Below are 21,508 nucleotides of genomic sequence, written 5' to 3' on the forward strand. Positions count from 1 at the left end.
CTAAAATATACAACTAAAGCGATCAAACTAAATTTTATGTATTTATAAATAATATAAAAAAAACATCTTGATGACAATTGAGTAAAAATCTCATAATTATGTATCCATTTTGCTGATACAGTTTTTTTTCTTTGGCAGGATTTATTTGCCAGGAGTCAAACTCAGAAAATAAACTCCCCAGGTATGTATTTTCCAAAAAATTCTCACTATGATGGCTTGCTAGGTGCATGTTTTGAGTGGTTTTAGATTTTTAAATGAGAAACCGGTTTGGTGATGCGTTTAAAAACTGCCAGACCCTATAAAACATCCGCTATTACTAGGGTATTTTGAGTCGAGAGGCAGTGTCAAGTTATACATGCAACCGCTGATAAGATGTTAAGTGTTTGGTCTAATGTTTTGCTGTGTAACCATTAAACCAGTTCCGTGAGAATCATGCTGTCCATCAGCACGACTGTGTCTGCGTGGCATCTTAAGTGTTTCTGAACCTTTAGTCTCACAGTCACCGCACTTTTAATACTGCTCTCTTTGTGCCACTTTTAAAAGGAGGGTTAATGCACTGCGGCAGAAACGGGATCTCTTCCGTGAAGAGGTGAGTATACCTAAGAGAAAGCGACAAGGGACAGAGTGGAGTAACCACACACACACACACACACACAAATACTGAGATACACACTCAGTGCTGACAAAGCTGTCTTTGTGGCATTTACACAAATGCTAAAGCCTCTGAAAGCTCCAGTCCCAAATGTCTACAGTGGCAAAACCATGTGAAGCAATGCCAAGACAAGTTCACCAACATGGCATTGTACGACATGGTATTGTTGTCTCTATACTATACATATACTAATATTCATTCATTCATTTGGCTTAGTCTCTTTATTTATCAGGGGTCACCACAGCGGAATGAACCCACGCGAACACGGGGAGAACATGCAAACTCCACAAAGAAACGGCAACTGAACCAGCCGGGGCTCAAACCATTGACCTTCTTGATGTGAGGCAACAGTGCTAACCACTGAGCCACCATGTTGCCCATATCCTATTATACCATATATTCATAGCAGTGGACTAAGAAGCACTTTTTTTGTTGTTTTTAGCGAATTTTTCACAGAATATTGTAATAAATCTGTGGAATTGTGTGGAATAATTTCAAGACTTAAATAAAATAAAATTAAAATACATCTTAACTTTTATTTAAAGGCACAATATGTATGATTATTTTCATTAAAATACCCAAAAACCATAAGAACAGTGATATATTTTGCTGGATGATGTATCTACATTATCCCAAATGTTTCGAAGAGTGCCTAAATCCAGAGGGGGAAAAAAAGCCATTTGTAACTAGTGAGAAGGAGCGTGTGCTGTGTGTTCATGCTAATGATGTCTCACACTCTCGATTTCCGGTTTGGTTTTATAGAAAACCATAAATCAACAAATATGCTTTAATACATTGTGTGTTTTATTAGACTGCAGCATTATAACAGAGCCTTTAAATGCATTTAGCCTGAAAAAACCGCACTGCTGCTTAATGTGATCATGAGCTGAAGAACAGGAAGGGCTGGACTGTGGCATAATAAAAGCTCTGCTGTTTTTGTGCTTTTTCACTCTCATCTCTCATTAGCAATTGCTTTTAGCATCTCGTTTCGCTTTCACTGCTTTTAGTCTTCATACTAACAAGTGTTAAATACTTTAGCTCATCCATCAGCGTGATTTCTGCAGGAGTCTCATAGGCTGTAATGAAGACCACAACTCCCATAATTTCACACTCAGTCACAACATCATCAAACTACACCTTAGTTTGTTGTAAAAATGCACCCTCTAGTGGTAAAATTATTTAAGGCCTTTAAGGTTTACAATGCAAGTCCATTTAAAACCGCTTGTTTGGTAAACAAAACTATAGCGGGACTCTCATATAATGCATGCTCTACATGACATAGAAAATATCACTTTGCAAATTATACCATACTCAAATTATCTAAACATTTGCATATTATTAAACACATAAGTTTTATATATATATATATATATATATATATATATATATATATATATATATATATATATATATATATATATATATGCACTAAATACTTTTAAATTTACATAACCTCTGAAATAGAAGGAAAATAAATGAATGAATGAATTTACATAATACATAGATTTATGGGCTAACCAGAGTTTTCTGTGGGTGCAGATTATGTGTGGAGCTGCCCATAAAAACCTAAATACTTAGTATATCATTATACTAATACTGTATTTTATTTCTCTGCAGACCCTTAGTGCAGTGCTGTCTGATTCAGCTCTGCCGCGAAGAGTTCTTCATAATTATACAGCAAGAGATGCATCAACAGGTAATGTGGACACACAGATTTACTGTTTACTGATGTATGTACAGTTATGTACAGGCATGAATTTACTATATGAAATGATGCTACAGTCAGCTTCATTGTGTTAACAGAATTCATGCATTATGGTTTGTGTACTTTAGTGTAAAGATAATAAAGAAAAAGGCAGCTATTCTGATAAAGCAAATCGACTCTGTGGGGTTCCTCTGAGGTCCATACTTGGACCGCTACTATTTCTTATTCATATAAATTACTTCTCAAATGTTTTGAATACTCTTACAACCTTAGTTCTTTCTCATCCAAATTTTAATTCACTTATTAATAACACAAATGAAGGTATAATTGCATGCAAACTGGTTTAATGTAATTAAGTTATCTTTTAACCCTCCTATTAACCTAGGGGTCAATTTGATCCCATTGAATAATACATACTTGTACTGTACATACCAGTAAATAAATACTTGATATATATATATATATATATATATATATATATATATATATATATATATATATATATATATATATATAATTTTACTTTTATTTATTTGTATTTATTTATTTTTATTTTTGCTTCCAATGTAATGATCTTTCCGAATTTAATGTGGATGACTCTTAAAATAAAAATGTCCATGTTAATTTTATGTTTACAATGTCCTGTCATTTTGTAACCAGGCTGATCCTAGTGGTAATCCTAGTGGTAATTTAGTGAGTAATTGTATGGTTATTTGGAAATGGGTAATCTAGTTGTATAAGGGGCCGAGAGTGGGGGAGGGGAGTTGGTTTATTACTAGGGATATTCAAGAAGTCAACCATGACATAAATTACTTTACACAAGTCTTTTAGTTAAAAAGAAATAAATATTTTGCCCCAAAAGTTAAAAAGTGTTCCTATAATTGTGGGTTAATAGGAGGGTTAAATATTTAAAAAAATCAAGTTTTATTATTTGTAGGGGTAAAAAGTCAAATTCTAAAGATTTAGCTAAAATTACCATTGAGTCTATTGCGGTACCTTAAGTGGCAACTACAAATTCTTGGGAGTTTTTATTGATGAGAATTTGAGTTGGAGGGAACAAGCAGATTATGTTGGCAGAAAGTATATAAATCAACAGGTATATTATACTATATATTATAGGAGGGTTAGGCATATTGTTACTACAGAATGTTTTCTTACACTGTATTATATGTTTTATTCTGTTATTTTTGTATTTTTGTGCAAATAAAGTAAAGAAAAAAAGATTATCTACAGACAAATGTATGTAAAACATGTTGAAGAATTATTAAGTGTTGTTGTTATTATTACAGGGTTATATCGACTTGAGTAAAGAAATAATAAAAAATAACTGTGTCTTGGCCAAAACTTCAAACATTATAGGCAAAAATAATGAGTGTTAAATTTAAATACTTACTTGTATGTAGGCTACAGACTTTTTGGGGTCTTTTGATTTAAAATGGTGGAATAAGGCTGAATTTTTTCATATACACATGTAAGGAAACAATGGAAAACAATACAGAGAGCAGCAGCTTTTGCTTCTGCTCTAATAGCCGCAAGAGTAAGCCAAATGCTGTGGATTTGTGTTATAATTGGGCTGTTAAGTACAGCTCCCACAAATGCTTATTTTGAAGATCGATTAATCTAAGGGAAATCAATGTGATCAAAGCATATTCTAAGTAAAAAAAGAAAGAAAATCCCTCAAAGGGTTTTTTGAATCAGGCAAATAGGCTGCTCTCTAAGCAACTTAATTTACCTTAAATTAATCAGAATAAAAGTATTAGACATATTAAATTGTTAAATATTTTTTACCCTACAAATTAAATGGCAAACAGAGAGATATTCTCATAAGTAACATACATGAAATCATTATGAGAATATTTTTGTTTAGATTTTTTTGTTTTGACCAGTTTTAGCCCGAAAATCATCTGGCTAGAGCACACAACATTCAACAACATGTCCACTGATGTTTAAGAAGTAGGTCAGTAGATGGAGAGTACTGTAGATGCTCTTTGTGTGGCTGTTCAGAAGCATTGGACCACATCAGTGTCTACATTACAAAAGCAATCCAGTCAAGTGTGTTTTCAACTAGCTGCTGAAGTGGACAAAAGCTGGAAACATTTCTGTCCCCGTTTACACCTGTATTTCGTTTTCTCTACTTGTGATCGCATCAACAAAAACACACCTTTATACCAGTTCTTATATGCTTCTGCGGGTTGCTTCAGAATGCTGATTCAATGCTAAAAAATCTCAGCAGTAAACACTGGGGCTGCACACCTTCAGTGCATGGCCTGTCATTTTCAGGAGTATTACTAATGCCATTAAAATGTGCCTTTTATTTTAATTGTAGAATATTGTGGGTGTCTTAATGGTGGCTGGTGCCAGGACGAAGGACGCTGTGATTGTGCTCAATTCCAGGGTCTCGGTGATCGGTGTCAAATCAGTAAGAAACACACACTTTTTGTTCACATGTTGTTCTGTGCATGTACTTTAGATTTGTTTGATGCATTCAAAAAGAGTGTTTTCTTTTAGCAGGTAAAATTAAAGGTACAGTTCATATATCTGACTGCTTGTATTAAAGAACTAGATTAAATTACAAATACATATAAAATGTATTTACAATTTATACAAGAATACTTGTATAAATGCTGTGAAATAAAATATAAAAGTATGTATGGAAATCGTCAATGCACCGTGATGCACCCAGATATCGAATTGAATCGATAGCATGGTAACCGAACCGTGAGACCAGTGTAGGTTCACACCCCTAATTATTAATGTCTACACCTACCCCAACACAAAACCCAACCATCACAGTTATTAACGCACAGCCGCGAATTGCGGAGGCTTTCACACTTGATGCGCTCACCATTGTACTGTTATTTGCAACCACAGGGGGTGATGCCTTGTAGGCTTACTGTCATGACAAAAGAGATGAAGAAGTCATTGAGTTGCATGGTGGAGTTGCTAAATTATTTAATATAATTATATATCAAATGAATTGGTTGTGGATAAATTTGGAGATAACTCATGAAAATATTTGGTGAAAAAATTCTCGGTTAAGTATTTCCGACATTTTGCCATCAACATCTCGTTGTGACATCTTGCATGGTTCAATGGGATCTCGATAGTAAATGTAACAACAAGCTTAATTACAAAGAACTTAAACGCATAATCATGGATGATTATTCGTGTTATCTAGCAGTTGTTGAACCATTAGTAGAGGACGAAGCTTTTACCTTTTATCTTAAATATCCTGTAGCACCTAAGATTAAGGAAACTCATTACAGAATTTGATTTAAGAAAAATCCTGTGAAGGAGTTTATTCAAAAAAGATTGAAGTTTGATGTTGACAAGTGTAGCTTCTGCTCAAATCTTCCAGAAACACTCGATCACTTTTTGTCTTCTTGTGAATCTACTTTTAAATTCTGGTTTGACATCCATACTTGGCTTTCATTAAAGACGATTTCAGTTCCCCTATTGTTCTAGAAGATATTTTATTTTACAAATGTGATTTACATTTTTTTTTTCTCTGATGTTGTGAACTTTATTTCACTAATGGGTAAATATCATATTCATTGTTGTAAATGGAAAAAATGCAGGCCCTCTTTTAGATGATTTCTTTCTGAGGGAGGGAAAGTGGCTCAAATCTTTAGATACTTCAGAAACTAAAATAAAATAACTGAAGATCTTTGTACTTCATTTTCAGAATATTTATTATGTTTTTTTTATTCCTTTGACGTTGGTCTTTTGTACTGCTCCTTGCTCCTTGTTGCAGTTAACATGTGGTAAACATGCCTTCCGATTGTTCCCTGTTTTGTGATGTAAACTTTTTGCAACAATTAAAAAAAATAAATAAATCAATCAACAGCCAAAGCACAAAAAAATTATATAAAATGATTTAATGGGATCTCAATAACTGCAAGTTACGCCTCTCTAACTTACAAGTTATGCCTCCTCATGTTACGCCCCCGTCTTACAGTTTACAGACAGATACACTTGTGTCGTTGCGACCTGTAGTTAAATCTTTTTTTGAGAGGTGTTCGTCAGCGTCAGCCACGTCGAGGGCTATGCGACCACACGAAGGCTACGATGGACCATATGCGTGCACTTGACGCAGAAGTATGAATCGGCCTTAAGAAATACAAGGCACACCCACACACACACTTATTTACATGGTTTACAGGGACACTACATAGGCGTAATTTATTTTATAAGGGTAAAAACCACTTATTATATATCGCTATCCCACCTCAACCCTCCTTGTAAACCTCATAAACCTGTATACACACACACACACACACACACACACACACACACACACACACACACAGATTATATTGAATTCAAAATGAAGCCTGCCTCCATGTAATTATAGTGCGGCACGGTCTGATATTATCATCTGCCACCCAGTGCTGCTGACCATTAAATGTGGATGAAGGAAGCCTCAATTTAATTACTAGAATTCAAACTGCATTGCTCACTGGTTCCAGTTAATCTTTGACTATTTCTTATACTGCATTTGGTAGCATTGGATTACACACGTGCTGGGAACAGATTGCTTGTCACAAAGAGCTTCAGTATGGATGTTTAATTAACCAAGAACTATAAAGTCAGGCAGCCAGTGTGACCAACAGAATAACAGGTTACTACATATGCTGTATTGATTATATAAGCGACACTGATTACATGCTCAATGCGGTAGTGATAACTGGGGACACAAATATTGGATCAACTGATTAACTGAAAAAGAAATAAATATTACGCAGGGTAAACGGTTTGTGTTTTTCTCTTGTATCAGTTCCCAACCATGGTCAGGACAGGGATGGCATTTGCCGTTCGTGGGGTCAGCATCATTTTGAGACTTTTGATGGAATGTATTACTACTTCCCTGGAAGCTGTTCGTATATCCTGGCCAAAGACTGCCATTCCTCAGAGCCTCAGTATACGGTTTGGGTGAGTTCCAGCTGCATCAGAACACACACACACACACCCACCTCTGCTAGTTATGAATGCTCTTCTTTTGTTACCTGGAATGAATTTGATTTGTGTTTGGTAGGTTCATAACAGTCGTTCGTGTAGAGGTGCAGTTTATTCATGTCCACGTAGCCTGAGTCTGTTCTTCCCAAATGAAGAGGAAATCTATATTAGTGGCTATCAGGTGCTCAAGGGCGGACACAGGTGAGTTTGGACAAGCTGTACTTTTGTTTGTTTGTTTGTTTTTGACTTCAGTTCAGATTAAAATCAGGAAAAATCCACTTAGAAATAATTTTTTAGTTCAGTTGGAGTGTATATGTGCAATGCATAATGGCAAATAATCACTTTCCTTCACACTGTTTATAGTTTTCAACAAAAATGCTAATGAGCAGATCAGCATGCTAGAATGAATATAGAAGTAAATGAATGATTTAAAAGAAGTCTAATAGACATCCACACATACAGTAGATGGCTTGGCTAAAAGCAAGGCTATATTCTGGCTGTCAGCCGAAATCCAATAGATGTCCATAGTTTATGTTTAGATATTTATTAGACATCTTCTATTAAACACAAAATTGCTTGGTAGTACAGAATACTGGAGTAATTAATTACTGTATGGCCTGCTATCTATCTATCTATCTATCTATCTATCTATCTATCTATCTATCTATCTATCTATCTATCTATCTATCTATCTATCTATCTATCTATCTATCTATCTATCTATCTATCTATCTATATATCTATATATCTATATATCTATATATCTATATATCTATATATCTATCTATCTATCTATCTATCTATCTATCTATCTATCTATCTATCTATCTATCTATCTATCTATCTATCTATCTATCTATCTATCTATATATCTATATATCTATATATCTATCTATATATATATATATATATATATATATATATATATATATATATATATATATATATATATATAGCCCCCCTTAGTGTTTTTTTTCTTTTTTGAATATTTCATAAATGATTTCATAAATTTTCACAGTATGTCTGATAATATGTTTTCTGCTGGAGAAAGTCTTATTTGTTTTATTTCGGCTAGAATAAAAGCAGTTTTAAAATGTTTAAAAACCCTTTTATGGTTAAAAAAGGGAACTAAATAATTAAAAGGGCTAATAATTTTGTCTTCAACTGTAGATGCTGTGACAAACGGGATGAGTGGATACAATTTTTAAAGAGCATTTGACTGTTTTGGTCATTGACATTTTAGGTCACTGAACCATGATGATAATCAAATGTGAAATAACTCCCTCGCCAAGGCATTTCAATATCAAATATTATCATACACTTGTGTGTTTTCTGTGCATGCACACAGGCTGAGTCTTCCCCAGACGGTGCGTAATGTTTTCATTGAGCGCTTGGCTGACTATATCCTGGTGAAGAGCACATTTGGCTTCTCTCTAGCATGGGACGGGGGCTCTGGAGTCTACCTCAAAATGACCGAAGCGCACAAAGGAAGGCCTTGTGGTCTGTGTGGAAACTATAATGATGACGGATCAGATGATCTCAGCAGCAGCCGCGGTGAGACAAACAGGCCCGGACACACAATTATCATCTCAGTCAACTCACTCAGGACAATTACATCAAAACTGAGCAGAGCTGCATGCCGAGTCAGAACATAGTGTCGTCTATTTAAAAATGGGTTGTAGCATTTTAGGGACGATTTAAAGAGTTAGTTCACCCCAAAAAGGACAATGATGATGTTAGTTACTCACCCTCATGTCGTTCTATAACCCTGAGGATAACACTTTACAGTAACAGTACATGAATAATGATGTACTAATATGTGAATGAGCTAATCAAGAACGTGAACAATGACTACCTTAATTAGATTTAAGTTCATGTTTGCTAATGTGTTAATTAACACTTTAGTTTTAGCTAATTGTAACTAACACAAACTCATGACCTGTTAATGTGTAATCTTTATGGCATGACTTTACTTGCAGGGTATATAATAGGGAATATAAGCAGGGAATATTATCATTAACTGATTCTTAACAACTCATGAACTCCTCTGTTTAAACCAAGCGGCAACCTCCCGCTCTCCCTCGGGAGGCCAATACGGAAGTAACTAAAACTGCAATTCATCAAAATTCCGCTAGTCCTGGCTCCATAATAGAGCAAATTGCAATTGAGCCCACTGTTAGAATGGCCAACTTTACAGCAGAAAAAAAGGTGTTTACAGCCTGGTACAAAGAATGATTTTGGTTCATATAGCTATTATTACCCTCCATGACAACTGTGAGGGGGGTGAATTTTTTTTATAACTCATCCATTTCCTTTATATTAGGTTATATTAAGTTTGCATGATTAAGGGCGTGGCCACTTGAGTGACAGCTAGGTCTCGCTGGTCGCCGTCACTTCACCTCAGCTGAATCCGGCAGATTAGCCACTGATCTCGGCATGTTCATCGTATTTTTGTTTTGTTTTATGTGGCTTTACACAGTCAGCTGCCTTTTGGACTTATTTCTTACAATTATCAGATGATATGGGATGCTGTGTGCATTTAATTGTGCTCACAAACCATTCATGTGGCCTCCGTTTCCCATGTGAGTGAAATTATATACTTGTATACCATCTCTATAAATGTATTTGTTTTATTTAAGATCATTTATCATTAATATTTTTCTTTAGACCCGTAATGCCCTCCAGAATGCGACAGATTGATTAGCTGTAGGCTCTAGAACAGTCCTCTGAAGCGTTGTCCTACAGTGTTATGCCTGGATTTCATCAATAGTCTTGCATTTACTAACACAGACTATATCTAAAGTGTTTGGAAGTAATTCGCGTTTTCCTCCTGTAGAAAAACACCATAAGAACAATGCTTAGTGGCTCAATGTATTACTACAGTGTTTTTAAAAGTCTAAACACTTTATTGATATAGTGTACAGCCAAGCACATGTGGTCAGAACACAAACGAGTCGCAGGTAATAAAGTATCAAGCGTTTCTCCCCAAGTAAAGTCTGTCTGCCAGGTCTAAGCAAACTGCCAGCAGGTGTCTGTAGCTCCGCTCACTCTCCGCCTCTTTGCCCTTGTTTGGTATCCCGCCGTGGGTGCGATGACGTGCGAACAAAATGGCGACGGTTGGCCGCGCCTACTTGTAGCTTCTTTTGCAGTGTTCAGAAACCTATGGGTGACGTCACGGATGCTACGTCCATATATTTTACAGTCTATGGTTTAAACATAGCTATGCATGTCCGTCTAGTGCGTGTTTACATTGAAAAACAATAGAAAAGTGTTCTGTTTACATCAAAATGAACAGTTCAAACACAGGAGTTCATGAGTAGTTAAGAATAGAGCTGCACGATTAATCGAAAAAAAGATTGCGATCTCGATTCGACACCCTAGACGATCTTAATTAAGTTTCTACGATTCTGTCAATCATATTTTCAAGTTCAGGAGAAAAGCAAAGGCAGCCCCACAAGTCTTCACATTGTTTTACATATGTTGCTAAGTGACATGGACACCTCCAAATAGTGTTGAAAGAGTCACATACTGTATTTATAAGGAATAATTCACCCAAAAATGTCATTTCTGTCTTCTTGTAATGACGTATTCGCGACCGTGAAATCACTCGTGACTTGAGCTGCTGACCGTGAGCTGTTACCACAGAGAGGGCAGGCGCATGTCAACTGAATAGAATCTGCATTGGCTGTGAATAACAGGTGATAAAGTTTTAAATAACATTAAGTTTGGGGCACAGAGTTATCGTTTGGGAGCCGCGAAGTATGAAAAGCACTTGAAAGTGAAAATGAAACCAAGAGCGCGCACATCATTTAAATAGTCATATCGCATATTAGAGTTATGATTGCAACAAGCGTTTAATATGTTTTTCTTTCATAGCGAACACAGAGTGTTGTGCATGAAAAGAAATGCTTAACAGTGTCAGTATAACTACTCTAGCCTATATAATGTTCAATATAATGCAAGAGGGAATCTGATAATGACAAATATCTGATTTTACCAGTGGAAAAAAAGGTCTAATAATGTTGTCAATGACAGATTGAAAGCATATGTCTCAAACATAATAATTCAACTTCAGAATTATGAATAGTTGGATCACTTTGTGCATTACCAACCAGGACAAAGTCTGTTCAAGTCCACCATTCAAAGTCTATTCAAAATTTAGCATTTTAACCAACAGTAGACCTACACTATTATTTTTGTTGTTTTACCATATGTTTGAGAAATAACAATAATAATAGCCTACTCATATTAACCTTTATTTTACATCTACAGAATCCTGAGAAAATCGTGATCTTGATTTTAAGCAAAAAGATCGTGATTCTAATTTTAGCCAGAATCGTGCAGCTCTATTTAAGAATGAGTTAATGATAATGTTTCTCTTCCAGTAAAGTCATGACACAAAGATACATTAACAGATCATGAGTTCATGTTAGTGACATTTAACTTAAACAAAAGAGTTAATAAATTAATTAACAAACATGAAATAATCTAATTAAGGTAGCCATTATTAGTAGTAAATAACAAATTAGTAGTTAAAGATTTAACTAGATTAGTAGTTCTTGAATAGTGCATGCCTTAAATTATCATTAGTTTATAATAAAGTAATGCTTTTTTTTACTTTACATATCAGCATGTTATTGTTCATGTACTGTTATTGTAAAGTGTTACCCGTTGGGAGCTTTGTTCATCTTTTGAACACAAATTAAGATCCGAAAGCTCCCTCCTCCTCCCTTATCCTCCATATACTGCAAAGGTCATGAATTGTTCAAAGTCCAAAAAGGTACCAAAAAAGTTTGTATTTAGTCCAATTATCTAAATTTTCATAAATCAAGAAGCATTTTATAGACAAGTGAACATTTTTGTCTTGTTTTCAGAAAAAAACAAGTCAGATTTGAACAAGTTTTTCCTTAAAACAAGCAAAGTAATCTACCAGTGATTCAAGCTAAATAAATTTGTTTTTAGATTATTTTGCTTGCCCCACTGGCAGATTATTTAGCTTATATTAAGTAGCATTTCACTTAATTTTGACCTTTTTTTATTTTTAAAAACACAATTTTTATTTACTTCTCTATTAAATGCTTCTCATTCATACAAAGCATGCAAACACGTTCAATATACTGACACTGAGGAGAAAAGACTCCCCAGAGAAGAAAAAATAAAGTAATATTTTCGTATTATGTGTGCTCCCGTAGCTTGATGACATTCTAATTGAACCACTTAAGGCGATTAGTCTGTTTTGAGGATGTTTTTTTTGGTATTTTTTATGGTCTTTGAGAGAGTCAGGACCAATTAGTAATGAGTAATTAATAATAACACCATTTTCATTTTTGGATGAAATAACTATTTTAGGTGAAATAATTACATTCTTAATAAACAGTGATCAAATTTCAGTTCTTTATGGAGTCCTTATTGCTTGGGAATTTTGTTGTTGTTGTTGTCAGGGATCATCTCTGATGACATTGCTGAATTCGGTAACAGCTGGGCAGTAGATTTGCCCCAGGAGAGACCCTGTCCTGAGGTTGATGATGATTTCCCTGGGCCGTGCTCATCTGAGTCTGATATGGATGTAAGTTTCTATGCATAGAATAGACTTTAATGGTGGTCAATGTGTAAAAGTTTAAAGAAAACATATCATGAAAATCTGACTTATTCCATGTTTAACTTCTATAATTAAGTCTGTGGTGTGTATCCACTAACCAAGAACATGTGAAAAAGGACAACTTAGTAGTTTTTTGTGAGGATCTTATTGCACATTACTGTTCCTTAAAACAACAATTCAGCTGAGAACTGCTGCCTTAAAGGTACAGTTCACCCAAAAATGAAATCTCTTCCATTATTTACTCAAACTTGTTCCAAACCTGTATAGGTTTTTCTTCTGTTGAACACAAAGGAAGCTATACTGAAGAATGTTGGGAAAAAAACAGCCACTGGCACTCACAGTATGTATTGTTTCTTCTATGAATGACAATGGCTAATTTTCCCAGCATTCTTTAGCATATCTTTCTTTGTGTTCAACAAAAGATCTGCAGGACAACGGCCCTCCAGGACTGAGCTTGGGCACCCCTGATCTAGTGTGCCACCATTTTATTTTTGGTAAGCAGCCATAGTGTACTAGATGCTAATGTTCAAGCTGAACATGCTAACTGTTCTGTTCCAGGCTGCATAGACGAGCACAGAACATTAATTAGCATTAATCACTCCCTTAGTGAGGCGTAGAAGTCCTTCATTTCTGTTTACTCCCTGTAGCAGCTGAAGATTTACTATGATGAATGGACCGACAAACCCCTGTGGACATGGGAGTTGCATTTTATTTTTGAAGGAATGTTGACGAAGTGTTATATATTTTTACAAAATATGTTTTACAGTATTGGCATCACAGTGACTCAGTGGTTAGCACTATTACCTCACAGCAGGAAGGCCACTGGTTCGAGTCCTGGCTGGGTCAGTTGGCATTTCTGTGTGGAGTTTGAATGTTCTCCCCGTGTTCGTGTGGGTTTGCTCCGGTGAATTGGGTTTACAAAATTGTCCATAGTATATGAGTGTGTGTGTGTGTGAGAAAGCGAGACTGTATGGGTGTTTTCCAGTACTGGGTTGCAGCTGGAAGGGCACCTGCTGCGTAAAACATACAGTGTGCCGGAATAGTTGGTGGTTCATTCCACTGTGGTGACCCCTGATAAATAAGGAACTAAGCCGAAGGAAAATTAATGAATGACTGAATATTTCACCCTCTTGAGGAAAGCAGTAGTAAATTTGCATTGAAAGGAACACACACAAATAGGGGCACAATTTGACAAGCTATATTAAATTAACTGTGGGACAATTTAAAGACACATTCTGGGGACATCAGATATTTATTTTATCCTATGATATGTCTTGCGGTGATATGTCTTCTTTAAAACAAAATTTCTATAAATGATTCATGCCTGTTTTTCTGCGACTCTGCAAATGTGAAAATTGGATGCAAACACATCAGTTTTAGCAACTTTGCTTGTTTGTGTGTTATCCGAACAGGATGCCATTGAGAAGTGCAGCGCATTGCTTTTCTTCCCTTTCATCTCCTGCCATGAGAACATTGACCCAAATCCATTTGTTGTCAGCTGTGTTTCGGACATGTGTGTGTAAGTCAAGTGTGGTGCTTTTGTGTGAATGGTGTAACTAAAGTTGAACCCTGCTGAAAAAAACAAAACAAAAGCTGATCTTGGATTAAGCTTTTGTGGCTGGCTGGTCTCTAAACCACTTTAAAACACACCGACCAATACATTTTTCAGTCACACTTTACTAAAAGGTTTCATTAGTTAATGTTAGTGTATTTACTAACCTGAACTAATAATGAACAATACTTGTACAGCATTTATTAATCATAGTTCAAAATTTACTAATGTATTATTAACATTTAAATACATGTTTGTTAACATTAGTTAATGCACCATGAGTTGAGGAACTAATAATGAACTGTATTTTCATTAACTAATGTTAACTAACATGAACAAATACTGTAATCAATGTATTGTTTATTGTTTGTTCATTTTGTTGAATGCTTCTACAAGCTTATTGTAAAGTGCTGCCCATTTTTCACATTTTGAATTGATTTTTAAAATATTTTCACTTTTCCTTTTCATTTTAATTAGTTTAATTTTAGTGGTTTTTTTTTTAGTTTTTTTGTTTTTTTTTAAATAACTGTAGTAATTTTTTCTTTTGAAAATTTTACTACTTTTTTATATACAGATATGGAAAAAATAAATGCAAGTATTTGCTGAAAACATCAGAACATAAACTCACCGGCCACTTTATTAGGTACACCTTTCCAACTGCTCGCAAATTTATAATCAGCCAATCACAGGGCAGCAACTCAATGCATTTAGGCATGTAGACATGGTCAAGACGATCTGCTTGAGGTCAAACAGGGCATCAGAAGGGGGAGGAAATGGGATTTAAGTGACTTTGAACGTGGTTGTTGGTGCCAGACGGGCGGATCTGAGTATTTCAGAAACTGCTGATCTACTGGGATTTTCACGCACAACCATCTCTAGGCTTAAAAGAGAATGGTCCAAAAAAGAGAAAATATCCAGTGAGTGGCAGTTCTGTGGGCGCAAATTCCTTGTTGATGCCAGAGGTCAGAAGAGAATTGCCGGACTGGTTTGAGCTGATAGAGAGGCAACAGTAACTCAGATAACCACCCGCTACAACGGAGGTATGAAGAAGAGCATCTCTGAACCCGCAACACATCCAACCTTGAGACGGATGGGCTACAGCAGTAGAAGACCACACCGGGTGCCACTCTTGTCAGCTAAGAACAGGAAACTGATGTTACAATTCACACAGGCTCACTAAAATTGGACAATAGAAGATTAGAAAAACGTTGCCTGTTTTTGATGAGTCTTGATTTCTGCTGCAATATTTGGATGGTAGGGATCAGAATTTGACGTCAACAACATGGAAGCATGGACCCATCTGGCCTTGTATCAACGGTTCAGGCTGGTGGTGGTGTAATGGTGTGGGGGATATTTTCTTGGCCCACTTTGGGCCCATTAGTACCAATTGAGCATTGTGTCAATGCCACAGCCTACCTGAGTATTGTTGCTGACCAGGGCTTAATGTGTGCTGGAACAAGCCAGATCCGGATCCGGCACCTCTGAAATCTGATCCGGCACCTCATTTTACCAATCCCCCTCCTCACACGGCTCTGTACTTTCTTCCGCGACTCATCAACCCTGTTCAGTTTCTCTTCACTTTCATCCACAAAACCCTCGCCCCTGCTCTTCACTTTCATCCATGACAACCACTAATCTGCGTGATGCCATCATGTCACTATGGACCAAAATCTGTGAGGAATTTTCCAGTACCTTGTTGAATCTGTGCCATGAAGGATTAAAGCAGTTCTGAAGGCAAAAGGGGGTCCAACCTGGTACTAGTAGGGTGTACCTAATAAAGTGGCCGGTGAGTGTAGTTGAAATGAACAGTAAAAATTTAGACTAATTTTATAGAATAAAAGCAGTACTGTGTGATAAAAAATTGTACCACTGCCAAAGTTGAACGTTTCTGTTTTGCACGTTTATGATTTTAAGTAGATTTTTAGTAGAAATGCCATTTTTTTTCTCCTTCTCTCTTGAGGTTTTCTCCCTAGCCTATTTCCAGCATTCCACACCTCCCAATTCCAACAGGATTACGTTAATTATAGTAATGAAAATACCTTGCATATGGCACAAGCTGCAGAAGGAGTGTTTGTGAATATATGTGGACTATATGCATGCATGTGGGTGTGTGTGTGTGTGTGTGTGTGTGCATGCATGTGTGCTTGTCTTCTAATAATGAGAGAGAGTGTGTGTGTGTGTGTGTGTGTGTGTGCGTGTGTGTGTGTGTGTGTGTATGTGTGAGTGCGCATGTTGTGTGTATTGATTACAGTGTTGAAATATCTGCTGGATTTTATGAAGAGATTCTGACTCTACTGTTGATTGAAGAGGTAGTGAGAGGATCAGATTGCAAAAGCAAAGTTGAACTTGCAGCTGTTCTGCTCTTACTGCTTTATATCACCATGCAACAACAAAAAATAAATAAATAAAAATAGTAATTTAGTTGTTGCATTGACTTTTCCAGTATGTTCTTTCTTTGAGTGTTGTGTGTGTATATATTAACAGTTTATATGTTTTATTTCCAGATCAGATGACGAGGAGACGTTTTGTCGGACTCTGGTTGAGTACACCAGGGCTTGTTCTCATGTGGGATATCCCGTGAGAGAATGGAGGGACAGTTTTCCTACATGCGGTCAGTCAACTTTCATGTCATGAATACGGAGGCCAGACATCCCATTTAAAACAAACAAACAAAAAAAAACCTCTTTTTTGTCATTCATTAATTTTCCTCTGATTTAGTTCTTTATTTTTCTGGAGTTGACACAGCGGAATGAACCGCTAACTATTCCGACATATTTTTTGCATATGTATATGACATATGTCCTTCCAGCTGCAACCCATACATGCTCGCGTTCACACTGATTTACTACGGCCAATTATGTTTAATCAATTCACCTATAGGACATGTCTTTGGACTATGGAGGAAACCGGAGCCAGAGGTGGACTTAGTGATTTGGGAGCCCTAAGCAATTCCAGAGATGGGGTCCTAGCATTTTTTAAAAATAAACTGCATGTTAAAAAAACCAAAAAAAAATATTAATAATAATAATTGTGTGTGTGTGTGTATATATATATATATATATATATATATATATATATATATATATATATATATATATATATATATATATATATATATATATATATATATATATCCATCATTCATGGGGGCCCCCGTTTTTGAAAAAAAGTAATAACATTAAAATCTTAACGGTTACAGACAGATTTTACAACATATGATAGAAAACGTATTAAAAAGCTATATGAATAATATTGGCTTCTTGGCATTGGTCGGGGCCCCTTAATTCCCTGGGGCCCTAAGCGGCCGCTTACCTTGCTAATTGGTTAAGTCCACCCCTGACCGGAGCACCCCAGAGGAAACCCACACCAACACGGGGAGAACATGCAAACTCCACACAGAAATGCCAACTGACCTAGCCGGGACTCAAACCAGCAACCTTCTTGCTGTGAGGCAAAAGTGCTAACCACTGAGCCATTCAAGTATTTTCAATTTGCACAGTTTGAAGTTTATTGGAAACACACCTAGTGATATACAGAGGAGGAGAGGAGATGTGCAGAGGAGATGAAGTTGGACACAAAAGTGAATTACTAAAGTGACAGTAAGAAAAGGAATGAATATTAGAAGGTATATTGAAAGAAACCATAAAACTGCATCTACTGCATTTAAATAATCACTAAATCAGAGATTCAGCCGTGGAATAACATCAAAAAACAACCATACATCATGTTAAAATTACAGTTTATCCCAGGAAAGACATTCTGTATCCAAAGTCCTGTTAGTTATAAGGAGAAAGTGATATAGACAGGAGTGTTCTGCCGAGTATATGTGATATAATAGAAATAATAGTGTGCATACATAGTCAGCACTTGAAGTGGATCAAAAATTGTCCCAAGACAAGAATGGATGGTGTTCAATAGTTTTAGTTGAAGCAATAGTTGAACTACTTGATGACTACTGTACTCAGCTTGCAATTTAAAGGCTTAATTACATTAACTAAGTTAATTATACAAGTTAGGGTAGTTAGGTAAATCATTGTATAATGATGGTCCGTTCTGTAGACAATCGAACAAAATATTGCTTAAGGGGACTAATAATATTGAGCTTAAAAGGGGGTTTTAAAATTTGCTTTCATTCTAGCCGAAATAAAACAAATCAGACTTTCTCCAGAGGAAAAAATATTATGGGAAATACTATGAAAAATTCTTCGCTCTGTTAAACATCATTTGAGAAATACTTGAAAAAGTAAAAAAAAATTCACAGGAAGGCGAATAATTCAGACTTTTACTGTATTTTCTTCCCAACCATTGTAACACATGGATGACAGAGACAACGTTAGGAGCCAAGTGCAGGTTTATTCGGTAGTCAGGCAAGCAAGGGTCAACACAGGTGCAAACAGATGAATACAAGCAAATCCAGAATCATAGTCACTATAACAGGCGAGAGGTCGGAAGGCAGGCAGTGAACATGGACAAACAGACAAACTTGGCAAGGGTCAAAACACTGAAAAACAAGTTTGAGTTAAGAGAATTGAGCGTGTGTGCTGCTAAAGTAGTGTGTGTGATTAGTCCAGAAGCAGCATCAGCTGTGGCAGTCCAATCAGTGGACACTTGGAGCAGGTGTGTGTGTGGCATGACTGAATTTGTAGTTCATAAGATGTAGTCCAGGGGTCACCAAACTTGTTCCTGGAGGGCCGGTGTCCTGCAGATTTTATCTCCAACCCTAATCAAACACACCTGAAAAAGCTAATCAAGGTCTTACTAGGTATACTTGAAACATCCAGGCAGGTGTCTTGAAGCAAGTTGGAGCTAAATCCTGCAGGGACACCAGCCCTTCAGGAGCGAGATTGGTGACCCCTGATGTAGTCCATGTGAAAGTGAGTTATTACCAGCTCTGGTGGTTAGAGATCGCTGGCAATCATGACAACCATTTGTGATTTACCAAATTTGGTCGCTCTTGTCATAAAAGTAGCACATGGCCTGAGTTATTCAGTGTGTGATATGATGTGTTTGTGAATTGTGTTTTGTAGCGGATGGATGTGAGGATAGTTTTGTCCATCGAGACTGCATCAGCTGCTGCCCACCGACCTGCACGTTTGACAAAGAGTGTTTGGGCACCAATCTACACTGTCTGGATGGATGCTACTGCCCGGATGGTCAGACCAATAATCAAATGCATCACCTTCATCAATGTTTGCTAGTGTAATAGTGAAATAGACTTAATTTCGTTTATACTTGTCTTTCTTTTTGGCTTTTGTCAGGTCTGATCTTGCAGAATGGCACATGTATAGCTGTGTCTCAGTGCCCCTGTGTGTACCACGGTACAGCATATCCACTGGGTCACGTATTGGAGCAGGGCTGCACTGTCTGGTGAGAAACATCTAATATTTAAACTTTTTCTCTTCAAATATTTATTTTTATTATATAGCTTCATAAATGATCATAGAAAACTCTGTTGTATGCATAAAACTATTTAATATGTAATACATTTCAGTGTCTGTATGGGAGGACTGTGGAATTGCACTGAAAACAATTGCACTGGTAAGTAAACTTTTTTGTTTACACTAGTTGTAAGGAAAATCATATCAATAATATATATTTTTTAAAAGTTGATCACATTGTTTGTTCTTTTTTCCCCATCAATGTATTATATCGCTTTCTACTAAGAATCTGTGTTTTTTATTTGCATGTTGTTGCTTTTTTAATGTATAGCTATTAACTATTATTTTAATATTCTGTGGGTTATGGATAAAATGTGGCAATTCTAATAGTTTAATAAAATTTATTTGACTTTTGGAAATCACCAAGCGACCCACTATCACTAATATTCGATTTGTTATTATTCGATAGTCACTTAAGTTACCCAAACTTCTTTCTGCTGTTCTTACACTATTGCCCGATACAGTTGGTTGGGACAGAATAATAATTGTTATGCCTATTATTTGTAGTATTTTCATAGCAATTTAAACTCCCTATCAATATGTACAACAAGAAACAAAAAGCTGGAGTTTTGACTGCATATACTCTGTGGAAGAATGAGTGTGTCTAACACTCCAGCCATACACACAACAACCACAGATATATTTCAGCAGCTGTTGTCTGACACGCTAAACGTGCTGATTTGCATTATCACCGGTGACTGGTAATGATTGAAATATGAACATCATGTCTGTTGTCCTCAGATGGATCAATTATGTCAGGTTTCCACTTTTTTCTTGTGCTTAAAACGGCCCTCCTATGAATTGTCAGTCACTGAAATGGCCCCCTGCCAATTTGAGTTTGAAACCCCTGCTCTAGGGACATCAGAGACTTATTTTACATCTTGTAAGGAGGGGCATAATAGGTCCCCATTAATATATGATTTTCCATCTCATGGGAAAGCTATTCCTTAATAACTTCCAAATTACCTATACTTTAACATTATACTTATTTACCCCTGCAGCCGAATGCACAGTGATGGGTGACACACACGTGACCACCTTTGATGGGCGAATCTACATGCACATGGGCTCTTGTCAATATGTGTTAGTGAAAAGCCGGGGCAACACAAAGTTTACCGTGACGCTACAGTACACGGCCTGTGGAGAGGTAAGAAGAGTGTGTCTGAGAATGTGTGTGATCAGAGGTGTTTGTTTGTGTGTTTAACCCGTCTCTCAGTCTCAGGAACACTCCTGCATCCACTCGGTGGCTCTGGTGGTGGATGAAGATGTCAGCAGGCAGGTCACCCTCACCAGAGATGGAGAAGTTGTGATTGGAGCCAGTATGGCTGTTAATTTACCTTATTCAGATGGTAAGGAGAGATATTCAGGTTTATGTTGGAATTTGGTCACATTATACACTCTCAGAAATAAAGGTATGCGAGCTGTCGCCGGGGTAGAACCTTTTCAAAAGGTACACATTTGCACTTGAAGGGTCCATATTGGTACCTCAGAAGTATATATTAGTACCTACAAATTTTAAGAGGAACACTTTTGTACTTTTTAGGTATCAACTTGAGGTATTAATTTGGACCTTTCAGGTACAAATTTTTACCTTTTAAAAAGGTAC

The 21,508-nt window shown here is 36.4% G+C and overlaps 1 protein-coding gene across 1 annotated transcript in view; it reads left to right on the forward strand.

The window, feature by feature from the left end:
- Positions 1 to 21,508, forward strand: part of otogl (otogelin-like) — a 123,891-nt gene that overhangs the window by 843 nt on the left and 101,540 nt on the right. Inside the window, exons 3-16 of the mRNA XM_056478020.1 lie at positions 544 to 589; positions 2,270 to 2,348; positions 4,684 to 4,776; positions 7,135 to 7,289; positions 7,393 to 7,514; positions 8,662 to 8,867; positions 12,755 to 12,879; positions 14,325 to 14,431; positions 16,969 to 17,075; positions 19,492 to 19,617; positions 19,723 to 19,831; positions 19,956 to 20,002; positions 20,904 to 21,049; positions 21,125 to 21,251. Of these exons, the coding sequence (XP_056333995.1) occupies positions 544 to 589; positions 2,270 to 2,348; positions 4,684 to 4,776; positions 7,135 to 7,289; positions 7,393 to 7,514; positions 8,662 to 8,867; positions 12,755 to 12,879; positions 14,325 to 14,431; positions 16,969 to 17,075; positions 19,492 to 19,617; positions 19,723 to 19,831; positions 19,956 to 20,002; positions 20,904 to 21,049; positions 21,125 to 21,251 (1,595 nt within the window). The remainder of the gene's footprint in view (positions 1 to 543; positions 590 to 2,269; positions 2,349 to 4,683; positions 4,777 to 7,134; positions 7,290 to 7,392; positions 7,515 to 8,661; positions 8,868 to 12,754; positions 12,880 to 14,324; positions 14,432 to 16,968; positions 17,076 to 19,491; positions 19,618 to 19,722; positions 19,832 to 19,955; positions 20,003 to 20,903; positions 21,050 to 21,124; positions 21,252 to 21,508) is intronic.

The sequence above is a fragment of the Danio aesculapii genome, chromosome 18 (genome assembly GCF_903798145.1).
Source record: "Danio aesculapii chromosome 18, fDanAes4.1, whole genome shotgun sequence".
In the NCBI taxonomy this organism is placed as follows: domain Eukaryota; kingdom Metazoa; phylum Chordata; class Actinopteri; order Cypriniformes; family Danionidae; genus Danio; species Danio aesculapii.